Source organism: Gymnogyps californianus, chromosome 6 (genome assembly GCF_018139145.2).
Source record: "Gymnogyps californianus isolate 813 chromosome 6, ASM1813914v2, whole genome shotgun sequence".
In the NCBI taxonomy this organism is placed as follows: Eukaryota; Metazoa; Chordata; class Aves; order Accipitriformes; family Cathartidae; genus Gymnogyps; species Gymnogyps californianus.
The window spans coordinates 15,179,166-15,192,535 of NC_059476.1; the positions used below are offsets into that span (position 1 = coordinate 15,179,166).

The 13,370-nt window shown below is 62.6% G+C and overlaps 3 protein-coding genes across 3 annotated transcripts; 1 reads left to right on the forward strand and 2 right to left on the reverse strand.

Annotated features, from left to right (window-relative positions):
• On the reverse strand, positions 1-4,935 carry AS3MT (arsenite methyltransferase). The gene is made up of 11 exons (XM_050899123.1): positions 4,929-4,935; positions 3,817-3,857; positions 3,157-3,284; positions 2,898-3,048; positions 2,690-2,826; positions 2,336-2,405; positions 2,015-2,096; positions 1,797-1,928; positions 1,532-1,674; positions 979-1,113; positions 1-113 (listed from the first exon to the last, which is right to left on the reverse strand). The coding sequence occupies exons 1-11, from the start codon at positions 4,933-4,935 to the stop codon at positions 15-17; spliced, it is 1,125 nt and encodes a 374-aa protein (XP_050755080.1). The 3' UTR covers positions 1-14.
• BORCS7 (BLOC-1 related complex subunit 7) lies at positions 4,806-8,524 on the reverse strand. Its single transcript, XM_050899088.1, has 5 exons — positions 8,384-8,524; positions 7,610-7,672; positions 7,094-7,137; positions 6,635-6,655; positions 4,806-6,165 (listed from the first exon to the last, which is right to left on the reverse strand). Exons 1-5 carry the CDS (start codon positions 8,522-8,524, stop codon positions 6,114-6,116), a joined length of 321 nt encoding a protein of 106 aa, XP_050755045.1. The 3' UTR covers positions 4,806-6,113.
• Positions 8,525-9,555: 1,031 nt separating this feature from the next.
• Positions 9,556-13,095, forward strand: LOC127017763 (steroid 17-alpha-hydroxylase/17,20 lyase). The gene is made up of 8 exons (XM_050899035.1): positions 9,556-9,873; positions 10,369-10,507; positions 11,070-11,299; positions 11,528-11,614; positions 11,720-11,929; positions 12,197-12,366; positions 12,449-12,552; positions 12,798-13,095. The coding sequence occupies exons 1-8, from the start codon at positions 9,556-9,558 to the stop codon at positions 13,064-13,066; spliced, it is 1,527 nt and encodes a 508-aa protein (XP_050754992.1). The 3' UTR covers positions 13,067-13,095.
• The last annotated feature ends 275 nt before the right edge of the window (positions 13,096-13,370 follow it).

Genomic DNA, 13,370 nt, shown 5'->3' on the forward strand with positions numbered 1-13,370 from the left:
GCATCGCTCGCTCCTCAGCAGCACCCCCGGGGACCACAGGTGCCACTGGGACCACAGGCAGGACCCGGGGCCGCCAGCCGCTCCAGCAGCTGGAAGGGATCACAGATCTTCTCCTGGAGGGCAGAGAAGAACGTGGGGCAGGATCAGGCCAGAAGGAAGCAAGAGGCACCCCGGGAAAGCGGCATTTCCCCCTGACTCGCTCCCTGCCAGTGGGGCACCCCAAGCAGACCCTCCATAGCTAACACGGGGACAGTCCCGGGGTCACTCCAGCTGCTTTTCCCTGCCACAAGGAGGAAGCCAAGGGATTCTTTGGGACTTTGGCTCTGCTTTTATCTGAAAAATGCCTCCTGCTTGGACAGGGACCCAAGAACATCTCCCCCTCCCCATGTAGAAGGTTGTGTTTCAAGGACACGCAGCTGCAAGGCGTTATCTCCCTTGCCTCTCCTGGCCCATCTACAGGCTGGAGGGACCACGAAAGAGAGGAGGAGAGAGGCTTCCAGCAGATAGAGGTGCTTTGTGCTGCGGGGTCAGGGCTGGCAGCCAGGGCCAAGCTCACATCAGCAGCTGGGAGAGCGACAGGCAGGAAGGAGCTGTGGGGATGGACCATCACCTCCCTGGCACAGGCCGTCCCCAGCCATCTTCCTGGGGGAAGGATGCCTCCCCTTGGAAGACCTCAGGCAGGTCCATCTGTCAGCCTCAGCAGCCCCCATGGACATGTTGGGGGGCAAGGGGCTCTCACGCCTGGCGGTTAGAGCAGACCCTCCCTTTGGAGGGCTCCAGCCTGCGCTGGGGTGCAGTTGCCCAAACTCAGGCACCAGGCACCGCCCTCGGTGCCCTATGGGCTCCTGCCTGTCCCAGAAGGGCTCAGGTCTCTTGGTGTCATGCCATAGCCCCTCTGATACCCCAGGGCAACTCTGATGGCATGGGACACCCATGTCCCCATCCCTGAACCCAGCCGTGGAGCTGCCTGCTACCAACCTTCATCCCCTTGCAACAGCAGCCCTGTGGTGCGGCAGTGTTGGCTCCATCAGCTCGGATCAGGAACTCCTCTGCAAACCTGGAGCTCCGCAAGATCGCAGCCATCTCGGCATCCACGTCCACCACCTCTCCTTCCTGGGGGCAGAGGGATGGTCACAGGGCTGGGGTCCAGGATATGTGGCCCAGGGGACCCCAGCCACCCAGCCAGATGATGCGGGGAGTGAAAGCAGGGGCACAGCCTGGCCCAAAACCTTGAGAAACACCTACAACGACCAAGCAGCGGGTTTCAAACCCTCCTATGAAGCCACTATGGATGTCCTGCTCCTACCTTCACCCCAGTGTGATGCATGGGTCTGGCTCCCTTTCCCACCCCTGTTTGCACCTTCCCTGGTCTATACGGCCCCTCTGCTCCCACCCACCACCCCCTCTACCAAAGCTTACCCCCAAAATCACAGAGGATGCTGCTGAGCAGCACTGCTTCATCAGCTTTATCCCATCCCTACAAACCAGGACTGCTTGGCATCCTGGGGAGCCCCAGCGCACCTCCCCGCACCTTGAAGGTGAAGTTGGCGTCAAACACCAGCTCTCGCTCATGCCCCACAATCCCGCCATTGTAGATGACCTGTCCTGGCCCGGCACGGCTGCTACCCGGCACCTTGAACAGGCGGAAAGTCACGGAGACGAAGCGGCAGTCGCCTGCAAGGGAGAGGTTGGTGGGTTGGGTACCAAGCACCCGGGCTGTGAACCAGCAGAGCCCGGGAACCCAGCACAGCTCCCCATGGCTGCCTGGAGCCCATGCTCCATGGTCAGACCCTCACCGATGATGCCCTCCAGCTCCTTGTTGCCGATGGTGATGGGGCTGGCGGTAACCAGGCATGGGGGGCTGAACCCCACCTCCTCGGCAATGCTGTACAGGTCTCTCCAGTACAGGGCTCCCGCCAGGCACTCCCCTGTCACAAGACCGCAGACATGGGTGACGGAGGCAAAGGTCCGGTCCCCCCATCCCATGCCACCCCCATCCCAGAGCCCTACGCACCCCACAGTACCCTGTGCTTTCGGACGGTCTCGCTCAGGCGCTGGCTGGCGTAGATGTCGCTGAAGTACATCTCTCCCCCAGGCTAGAAGGCAGCGAGGAGTAAAAGGAGGCCCCAAGAAGCAACGGGACAAAAGGGGCAGGGAGAACTGGGCACTGCCCAATGCTACCTTGCTCGGGACCCTCTGCGGAGGTGTCCTCCCCCGGCCCCATCCCGCATCCCTGCCTTGCTGGATCCCATTTGCTGCATCCCAGTGGCACCCCAACAGGAGAGCCACCCCAACCCTGCTCTGCTTCTGCCGCGGGCGCCAGCGCCAGCATTACCTTCAGCACACGGTAGGCCTCCCGCAGCACGGCCTTCTTGTCAGGGGCGAGGTTGATCACGCAGTTGGAGCTGGGGAGGAGGAGACCAAGGCTCATTTGCACCCTCTCACATGCTCAGCACCAGTGGCTGCTGCACGTCCCGTCGCTTCATGCAGTATTTGGAGACGCCAATTTGACCATGAAAAGGGCAGTTTGTATATTCCCAGGCTCTAGCCCAGACTCTGCCTTGGGATTTTCCCTTTCCTAACATGTGCTCTTGAAGCGGTCAACCCAGTGGGATGCGGACCCAGACCCCAGCCCGTGGCCCCAGGCAGCAGCAGGACTGGGGGTGGCAGTGCCCTGCGCAGTACCTACATGACAATATCGTAGCTTTCATCGGCCAGCCCAGCGTCACCCAGCTTCTCCATGTAGCCCTGGAGGAACTCCACATTTGGCTTTCGGTAGCCAAACTTGTCCATGTGGTAGGCAATGTGCTTCTTTGCCACTTCAACCTGGCAGCAAGAGGGGAATGACAGTGGGGGGATGTTGGGGGACAAGGGGAAGCCCCGGCTCTGCGCCATACCTGGGCCTCGGTCATGTCTATCCCGGTGACATGGCCCTGCTCCCCAACCAGCTGGCTCAGCAGGTAGCAGTCTCTGCCGCTGCCGCTGCCCAGGTCCAGGATCCGGCATGATGCCAGGCACTCAGGGATCACCAGACCGCAGCCATAGTACCTGGGGGGATGCTGAGCTGAGCTGGGCAGAGGTGCCCCCACAGCGTGGTGGTCCGGGGAGCTACAGCCCATGGGGAGGCAGCAGTGGAGGGGAGACCCTGGGGTTTACCTGGCCACCACCTCCTCGTGGACACGCTCCAAAGCGTCTCTCACCGCCTTGGGAAGGGGCCTGGCCGAGGTGACGCACGCATTGGTTTTCAGGTCCTCCGACTTCTGCAGCTCTTTGCCATAGTAATCCTGAGACAGGAAAAACAGAGGCCACCAAACTACAGCAAGCTGTGCCCCAGGAGCTCCCCATGCACCAAAATGTAGGGGCCATTCCTGTGCTCGGCTTGTACATGTCCCCGGTGTCCTCCAGCACTGGCACTCTTGTTTGCACCCAGCTAAAAATTAGGCTGACATCAAGCATCCCTTTGTCCCCATTCTCCCCACCTCCCCTTTCTTGTATGCGCAGACGTGTTTGTGCAGTAGGGGATTTAATTCCCATTTGCAGTAACTTTGCAGGCTGCAGCCACCATTTCCCCAGCCGAGAGAGGCGCAGGGAAAGAGGGCAGGGAAACGCGGGATTGCTCAGCCCCCCGATTCCTGTGGGAAACGGGAGCAAAGCAGCCAACCGCACGTAATGTTTTTTATCTACCCGAAACAAGCTTTGTCCTCTGACCGCAGCAGGCATCCTGGCACAGCCTGGGCTCAGCCCCCTCTGCCCAGCCACCCCGTGCCCCCTGCCCAGCCCCCCTGTCCCCCGCCAGCTCCCGCCCATGCCCCTCACCTGCACCTCCCGGTGGATCTGCTCTCCGCAGGGGGTTGCCACTGCAACAGGAACGTGGGGCTGGTGCCTGACACCACAGCGATGGGCACCACGCCAGGCCCTCCCAAATGCCCTGAGCCCCAACCCTCTTCCCCCAAATACAGGAGCACTTTTTGCCCCCCGCCCCGGCAGTACCCAGGGAGACTCCCCAAACTTGCAGCCTAGTGGGATGCTCCTGGGGGCACCTGACAATCACACACACCCCCCCCCGCCAAACACCCAGTCCCAGCTGCCCTGGAGAGATGAACCCCCAAAAACTTTCCCGTAGGGCAAGTCTTCCCCCACTGCTTTGCAGAGAGCCCTCGGCCCCAGGGGTGCCCCAGGGGTGCCCCAGCACCCCACAGCAGAGGCCCCGGGCTGCCTTACTGCCTCCAGCTGCAGCGCCTCGGCCGGACTCTGCCCAGCCTGGGCCGCGCTCCGCCCCGGCACCCTGCACCGCCCCGGCACCCTGCACCGCCCCGGCACCGGCTCCCGCCTGGCCCAGACCCCGGGCAGACAGCCCTGCAGCCTCCCCGCAGGGCCCCTGGTGTGGCAGGGGGAGCTGGCCCCGCTCCCATGGGGGTCACGCTGCCATCACTCGCAGTTTGTGCCTGCACCCACAGCCTCTGCCTGCACCCACACCCCCAAAAACCCACCCTGCTGCCTCTGCCCCCCCCCTCCCCCCCAAACAGCTCTGCACTCCCATGGCACAGGCCTGTCCCTGCTCGCCCTAAATGCAGGGAGACCCGAGTTTAATGCCACAGGGCTGCTCTGGCCCCTGCAGAGGATGGGACCTTAGAGGGGATGAGCCACCTGCAGCAAGGACACACTGCATCTGCAAAGAAGCCCCTGGAGCTGAAGCACAATGGGGGACACTGCGGGGCAGAGACCCACCGTCCCAAACAGCCTCCCCCCTGCACAGGGACCACCAGTGATGGCATCCAGCACAGACTCTGCTGCGGCTTTGTGGTGTTCAGGGCAGCTTTTATTCCCAGCAAGTCAGACACAGCTTCTCCAGCAGCTCATGGAAAACCCTCATTCCCAAAGTGCATCTGCAAAGCTGGGGATCTGGATCCTTCCCAGGGCAAAAATACCTGCCATGGCCCCTGGGCTAACAGTGGCACCTTCATGGGGATGCGGGAGCTGTGGTGCCACCACGTGAAGCCCAAACAGGCAGTGGCACTGGAGGGGATGGTGAAATCCAGCCCAGGAGAAGGCTCTGCAGCGCAGGAGCCAAACCCCAGCAGCACTCCAACAGGAACGTGGCAGGCCGATGCCTGCTCTCAGCCTGCCTTCTCGTATCAGCTGATGAAAAGCACACTCGGGCAAACAAGTGCTTCCCGTGCGCTGCAAGTGCTCCAGATAAGTGACTTATCAAACACAAGACACAGTATTTATAGCCTGGGCCTGATGTCGCTCCCCAGGAGGTGAACAGGAGCCCGGTCGCTAGTCCTCCAACACAGAGCGGTACAGAACCGAGCACACCGGCTCATAATGCTCTCCTGCCTGCTTCCTGGCCGGGCCTTTGGATACCTTCCCAACCAGATACAAACACACACCACAGCCAAGGCTGCTTCACCAAGAGCTGGAGCAGCAGCCCAGGAAGAGGAATGCAGTTGAAGGCCGAAGACAGTGCAGATGGGTTGGCAAGGGCATGACGTTCCAAACTCTGGTGGAATGGAAAAAAAGATAACCTCTGAGCAGGACGCTGGCCAAACCAAGTCCAGCTGGACCAGTGACAGAGGTGTGTGCCCAGATTCCCGCTTTCAGAAATTCTGGCCTGGGATTGGCACCTCAGTCTACACTGAAGCACCCCTCTCACCCACCCAGGCACTTACAGCTCCCACTGATTAACATGCCCTGAATAAATTGCACTCTGTGCCATCTCTGTGTCTAAATACAGACCAGTGTCAAACTGCAGGCGCCTGGATTTAAAACCCATGGCTCGATTTTACAGATTTCTTGCCAGGGGTGCTGCTGTGGGCTGAGCTCCTCATGCTACACAGGAAGTAAGTGGATACGGGAATTGTTAGGGGGAATAAAGTTTCAGGTAAGTTTGTTTCAGTTAGGCACTGGCAAGCAGGCAAACGTTCTGGAGCAGAGATGTGGATGGAGGCACGTGAGAGGGGCCCACAAGCCCAGAAACACAGACTCTGCACATATCCCAGCTGACATCCAGCACCATCCAGACATAGGTCTGAACCCCAGGGTCTGGAGGGGAAAGGACGCTTTGCTGTCCTCAGTGCCAGTTGAGATGTCCTCGTGCCTTCAGCTACGCCTCATTTCAGCAAGTGACTCAGCTGGTCCTGTAGGTTTGACGACTGCTCCACGCTGGGGACCAAGCAAGAAGAGGTTCACAGTGAGATCTGCTCCCCAGACTGCGCTGTGCTGCTTGTGCCCAAGGGACCAGAACAGCTCTAGTGCCGACACTACAGTAAAAAGAAACCCTGGGGTTCCCCAACCCACCTCTGTGTCCCCACAAGGCAAACTTCATTTTGTGCACCCATAAGCAGACAACTCTGCTCTACACCACCCTCATCTCCTATCACAAACAACCTCACAGGCTCTATCACATTAATGAAACAAATGGAAGTTTTGGTATAAATTATCCCTTCACTCAAATTCCCATCTCTTCACAATACTGAAACACTATCCCACTGGGCCAGCATCTGCTTCAAAGGCAGCTGCAAAAACCTTTTCACTCTGTTTTCCCCCACCCTACTCCATCGCTTTTCCCTTTCCATCAACCCCCACCCATGCCCCCCACGTCCTCCCAGCGTTCCTTCAGCTGAGTACTCACTTCTTCTGAATTGCTTCTTGCCTAGATGAGAAAAGGAGACAAAAAAAGCATTAGAAAAACAAAATCTCAGCAATAGGGATCATGTTATGTTGAAGAAAAGAGACGTGATCAAGGGCTCAGGAGGCCAAAACCCTGGTGAGTTTCTGGATTAAGTCCTGAGAGGACAGCAGCAGCACTGGCTTCTCCCCCTAGCCCTAGATGCATCACACGCTCTCACAGGAGACACAGTGCATGGCACACGGGAGGCAAAAATCTCAGCTCCCACCCCAAAACAGCCTGAGCTGTACCAGTGGAGCTGGAAAGGGCTGGAAGATCCCAGCTCCTGGGTCTGCTCAGCTTTGAGGAGCCAGGCAAAACGGATTGGTCTGAGTGGGCTTCATGCAAAGTCTTTAAGTAGAACAGAAAGGGATCGAGGGATCCACTCCATTCCCCAGAGAGAACGTGGTGTCCCCTACTTACTGGTACTGCAGATGAGTGGTTATTATGGCCATTTTCCTTAAACTCTGTGGAGAACAAGACAAAGAATGAATGTCTGATGGGAGCAGTTCAGCAGAATCACAGGGCAAGCTGTCCCAATGCCCCAGGGAGTTCCTCCAGCACGGCCACCACTGTACCACTGCACTGCCTTCGAAACGTCCCCCCCTCCCGTGGTATCTGTCAGCAGTGGCACGCTCCCCTCTTCTTTCCTAATGACAGGCACAAACACTAAATGCTTTGTTTCAACCTACGGTCCCTCAAGCTTTCCGGTAGAGATGGCACAGCTTAAGGGCTGGCTTGGGCTGCGGGACGCTGGAAGGCCAGCAGCACATGTGGGTTTGAAGAAGCACTAAATGATTCTGGCCACCAGCCCTGCTGCCTGAACTCATGTATTTCATTTCAGGGCTCCAATAACATGTCTGCATATCTGTTCTTATAACCCTCCTCTCCTCCTGTCCACTAGAAACACTGTTGCTCTAGCAGATAAACACAGCTTACATCTTCCGAGTGCAGGATGGCATCTTCTTGCATCACCATGTTTCTAGCAGCTTGACCCAGGAGCTAAAAAGACAAACGCACAGACCAGACTGAGAGGCAGCGGCTCTGCGTTTCCCGAGACACTTGTGACGGCGGCTCAGCAGACCTGCATGCAAGGCTGACAGTCCGGGGGCCCCGGGTGACACGGTGCGAGCCTTGTGGGGAGCATCGCGGTGCCGTGCCCACCCCTCAGAGCACGCAGGCTGAGGGAGAGCCTGAGGCATCGCTCCAGTCTGTCACTCTGGAGAGATGCCATGATGTGAAGGCAGCCTCCCGCCTCCCGCCACCTCCTCAGTGCTGTGAGAGGCACCCGGAGCCCGGGGGTGCTGGCACCCGCGGCCCAAGAGCCCTACGGCGGTGCCCCGCCGGCCCAGCCATGCCGGCAGCCCGGGCACCGCCGCCCCCGGCCCCTGCCCAGCCCCAGGGATGCTCCTCCCCCCCGACTACAGCTCCCAGCATGCTCCGCGCCCGCCACCGACTACAGCTCCCAGCATGCCCCGCGCCGACCGGCCGCTCCCGGCGCCCCTGCTCAGCAGCCGGCGGAGCTCGGCCGGGCCGCAGCTTCCCGGCCACGCCGCCCCGCCCGGACGACGCCCCCGACAAGCACTGCCCTGGGGAGCGGCCGGGCCGAGCCGGGCCAGATCGCCCGCCGTCCCCAGCTCCTCCCCGCACGCCTCGCGGCCGCGCTGCATGCCAGGCCCTGTAGTCGGCCGTCCGACGGCGCCCGCCGCTCACCTCGGCGCTGCGGGAGCCCTTCAGCACCTGCTTGGTGAGGGCGATCACGTCGGTGCCGCAGCTCGTCACCTTCTCGGTCAGGAGCCCCTTCACCGAGTGGCCGAAGCGCGCCTGGGCGTCCGCCGCGCCCCCCGCCGCCATCTTACCCTGCCCGTGCCCCGCCTCGCCCCGCCGGGCGCCGCTACGGCGAGCGCCGGGGGCCAGAAGAGTCGGGAAGGCGCAGGGCCCGCGGGCGGGGGCACCGCCGCGGAGGGGCCGCCTCTGCCCGGGGCCCGCCCCCTCGGTGCTCTTGTCTCCCCATGGCCTCCCCCAGGGCACCTCAGACTCGGACATCACTCCGAGCACGGACACCCCGAGGCTGCCCAGCACTGACCAGTGCTGCCCGGGGCTGCCCAGCGCTGACCAGCACTACCCAGGACTGATCAGGGCTGCCCAGGGCTTCTCAGCACTGACCAGTGCTTGTCCAGAGCTGACCAGTCCTGCCCGGAGCTGCCCAGTGCTCACCAGCGCTGACCAGGGCTGCCCAGGGCTTCTCAGCACTGACCAGTGCTTGCCCAGTACTGCCCAGGGCTGACCAATGGTGCCTGGGGCTGCCCAGTGCTCACCAGCACTGATCAGGGCTGCCCAGCACTGCCAAGTGCTGCCCGTTGCTGCCCAGCACTGCCCAGGGCTGACGAGCAGGGCTGACCAGGGCTTCTCAGCCCTCCCCAGTGCTTGCCCAGTGCTGCCCAGTGCCCCCAGCCCTGTGCTGCCCATCCCCTCCTGGGCATGTCGAGGGGCTCCCAGGCTGGGGACGGACCCCAGTGCCCCACCAGTCCCCAGCTGCGCTCATGGCACCCAGGGGAGACCCCGAGAGACCAGCTGCCCCCGCACCCCTCGCCTGCCGCAGGGCCCTGGGGACGGTGCCCCGAGGATGGATCCGGCACTGGGCGTCCCCTGGCCCGCAGCCCACTGGATGCGGCTCCCCCATGGCCACCCGGTGCAGCCATGGCCCTGCTGCCCTCGCCCCCCGCCAGGTGCCCAGCTGCAGAGCTGGCCACGGGCCCAGCACCCGGCTCCCCCCCTCCCCATCCCCCCGATAAGGAGGCAAGCCTGCCTCGGGATCAAGGTGACGACCCCACAGCCGGTATAAAGGCTGCCTGCACTGCCGCAGCCCTGCAGCCGGCCCCGCCATGCTGCTGCTGGGCGCCCTGCTGCTGGCCCTGGCCCTGCTCTGCGCCTGGGGGCTGGCGCGCCGGCGAGCCACCTCGGGGACGGGGACGGGTTCGGGGCGCCCACGGAGCCTGCCGGCCCTGCCGCTGGTGGGGAGCCTGCTGCAGCTGGCCGGGCACCCCCAGCTCCACCTGCGGCTCTGGCGCCTGCAGGGCCACTACGGCAGCCTCTATGCCCTCTGGATGGGCTCCCACTACGTGGTGGTGGTCAACAGCTACCGGCACGCCAGGGAGGTGCTGCTGAAGAAGGGGAAGGCTTTCGCCGGACGGCCCCGCACCGTGAGTCGGCAGCAGGTTTCGGGGGACCCCCTCCCACTGCGGCACGGGGTGAGGCAGGGGATGCTCCCAAGAAAGGCGCCGGCACCCGGCAGGGTCTGCCTCCTCTCCCCATCCTGCCTGCAGCAAGGCAATGGCAGGGGCAGCCCCTCTCTGCCCTGTTCCCGAGGGCGAATCCTGCGCATCCTCCATCCTGAGGATGTCCCTTCTTCCCCGGGGCTGGCTCCATCTCAGGGCATGGGGACGTGGGTTCAGGTACCACCAGGCTCCCTGCACCCCCTCAGTTTCCTGGGCACCCCAGCCCCTAACACTGGCATCTGTCCCCAAACCTCTGCATCAGTCCTCAGAGGGAGGAAAGCAAAGCTCATGGCCTGGGCTTTGCTTGCTGGTGCTAACCACCAGCCCCCCAGACCATCCCTGGGATGCGATGATCATCCACCCCCTCCCAGCATCACCCCTCTCTGACACATGGCCCCCACGGGGCTGCCTGTCCCACAGGTGACCACGGACCTGCTGTCCCGGGGAGGCAAGGACATCGCCTTCGCCAGCTACGGGCCCCTCTGGAAGTTCCAGCGCAAGCTGGTGCACGCCGCCCTCTCCATGTTCGGGGAGGGCTCACTCGCTCTCGAGAGGATCAGTAAGTGCCCCCCGCCAGCCCCCAGGCTCCCTCCCGGCTCTGTCTCCCTGCCGCGCTTGATCTGGGCTGGACTTTTCCTTTCTCCATGCGCTGATCCCCTGGGAACGAAGGGGAGACTCATTGGCTCAGCCCAAACCCCCTGGCATCCCCCTAGTTTGCCTGGCAGAGGCTCAGTCCCTCTCCTTCCATCCCCAGTCCTTTACTGACACCTCTCCCCATGCATTTTCTGCCCTGAGCTTTGGATCCCCTCACTCACAGCTGGGGAAACTGAGGCATGGAGCCACTTCCCAGCCCCTTGGGCTCCCTGCTACACCCAGGAGGAGCATCCAGCTGCACACGGAGACTTCCCTGCGCGTCTCCATCCTCTCTGCTCCTCCCCAGCACCTAGCATTGTCCCTTCTGCCCATCTCAGCCCCTCGGGGCTCAGCCCTGGCTGGGGGGTGCTCTCTGCAGGCTGCAGACCCTGAATGAGTGGGGGACCCCTCCTTGCAGCCCCCAGCTGCCCCCTCCATCCCCTCGGCTTCACCATCACCCCTTCACATGCCTCTCCCCTCAACCCCAGTCTGCCGGGAGGCTGCGTCCCTGTGCGAGACGCTCAGCGCTGCAGAGGATACGGCCCTGGACATGGCCCCCGAGCTCACACGGGCCGTCACCAACGTGGTCTGCTCCCTCTGCTTCAACTCCTCGTACCAGCGCGGGGACCCCGAGTTTGAGGCCATGCTGGAATACAGCCAGGGTATTGTGGACACCGTGGCCAAGGAGAGCTTGGTGGACATCTTCCCCTGGCTCCAGGTAAGCAGGGACACAGGGACTGCCTGTTCCTCTCACCTCGGATGAGAGGAAGGAGCTGGGAAGTGTCCTGCAGGAGGGGGCTGCCTGAGCCCCCCGGGGTTAGGAGGGTCCCTGCCCTGGTGTCCCACAAGAGCCAGTACCCTGGTGGGCATGGAGCAACTGCCTGGGGGCCTGCAGAGGCTGGGCTGAGCTGGAGACCCTTGCTGTAATGGGGCTTTTCTCCCCCAGATCTTCCCCAACAAGGACCTGGCCCTGCTGAAGAGATGCCTCAAGGTCCGGGACCAGCTGCTCCAGCAGAAGTTCACTGAACACAAGGTGCCAACGGGGCCAGGACAGGGAGATGCTCAGGAGCTGCGGGGTGCTGGAGGGGTGGAGGGGACTGTCCCCAGGACAGCCTGGCTCACACGTGTCCTCTGGCAGGAAGCCTTCTGCGGGGACGCTGTGAAGGACCTCATGGACGCCCTCCTGCAAGTGAGGCTCAGTGCTGAGAACAGCAGCCCCCTGGCACCAGGGCTGGAGCTGACTGACGACCACCTCCTCATGACGGTGGGGGACATCTTCGGGGCTGGCGTGGAGACCACCACGACTGTGCTCAAATGGGCTGTGCTCTACCTGCTCCACTACCCCGAGGTAGGGTCTGCACCCCGCGGTGGGGGGCCTGGGCTCCCTCCGGCACCATGGATATCATGGGGGGCTTTGGGGAAGGCAGGCGCCAAGAGACATGTCAGGCTTTACGAATAAGCAGGATCAGGCTGTGGGCATTTTACTTCTGCCCTGCATAACCAGCCAGGACATGCTGGTGCTGCTGGATGTACCCCACTGCCACGGGGAGCCCCCGCACAGTGGCAGGGCACCCCCCTCCCTGGACTCCCACCCCAGCCCTTGCTCCCATCCCAGGTCCAGAGGAAGATCCAGGAGGAGATGGACCAGAAGATCGGCCTGGCGCGTCACCCCCACCTCAGCGACCGCCCACTGCTGCCCTACCTGGAGGCGACCATCAGCGAAGTGCTGCGCATCCGGCCCGTGTCCCCCCTGCTCATCCCGCACGTGTCCCTTGCCGACACCAGGTGAGGCCCCCCAGGATGCAGCCGGGATGGGGGCAGAGACCGTGGGAGGGAGCGACCGTCTCACTCTGCGTTCGCCTTGCAGCATCGGGGAATACTCCATCCCCAAGGGTGCCAGGGTCGTCATCAACCTCTGGTCCGTGCACCACGATGAGAAGGAGTGGGACAAGCCTGAGGAGTTCAACCCCGGTGGGTTGGGTGCTCCCTGTCCTCCCTGGGGGACAGGGGACAGCGGGGTGGGCGCAGCAGGAGAGGCTGAGCCCGGGGGAGGCTTGGTGGTGGGAGGTCTGATCCTGCTCCCCCTCGACTGGGGCATTCGCACCGTCTCTGCTCTTGCAGCTCACAGGAGGGACACACATGTGATGAACTCAGGCAGGTCTCAGGCAGAAGGGACCGATCCCTGACGACACCAATGGTGCCCCTTCCCCTTGCAGGCCGCTTCCTGGATGAGTGGGGCCAGCACATCCACTCGCCCTCACCCAGCTACCTGCCCTTCGGGGCCGGGATCCGTGTCTGCCTGGGCGAAGTCCTGGCCAAGATGGAGCTCTTCCTCTTCCTAGCCTGGGTGCTGCAGAGGTTCACGCTCGAGTGCCCCCAGGACCAGCCGCTGCCCTCGCTGGAGGGCAAGTTTGGCGTCGTGCTGCAGGTGCAGAAGTTTCGGGTGAAGGCCAGGCTGCGGGACGCCTGGCGAGCGGCCTCGTGATGAGGACGAGCCCTGGATCTCGGGTAGTGGTGGGGTGGGATGGGATGGGGCCATAGAGGCTATGCCCTGCCTGCCCTGTGGATGCGGGGTTGTCCAGATAAAGCTGTTCCCAACGCAGCATGGCTCCGGCTATTTTTTGGGCAGGCGATGGAGGGCAGGGGTAGGTGGGAGGGTGCCTGAAGTGTATGGTGGCCCCACAACTTCATGGGAGCACTGGGCTGAGCTGGGAGGCCATGGCCGCTCTGCGGGGCTGCTAACACGAACAGCCCCTTCGCCTCCCCAAGGATGTGGGGTGGGGGGCCCG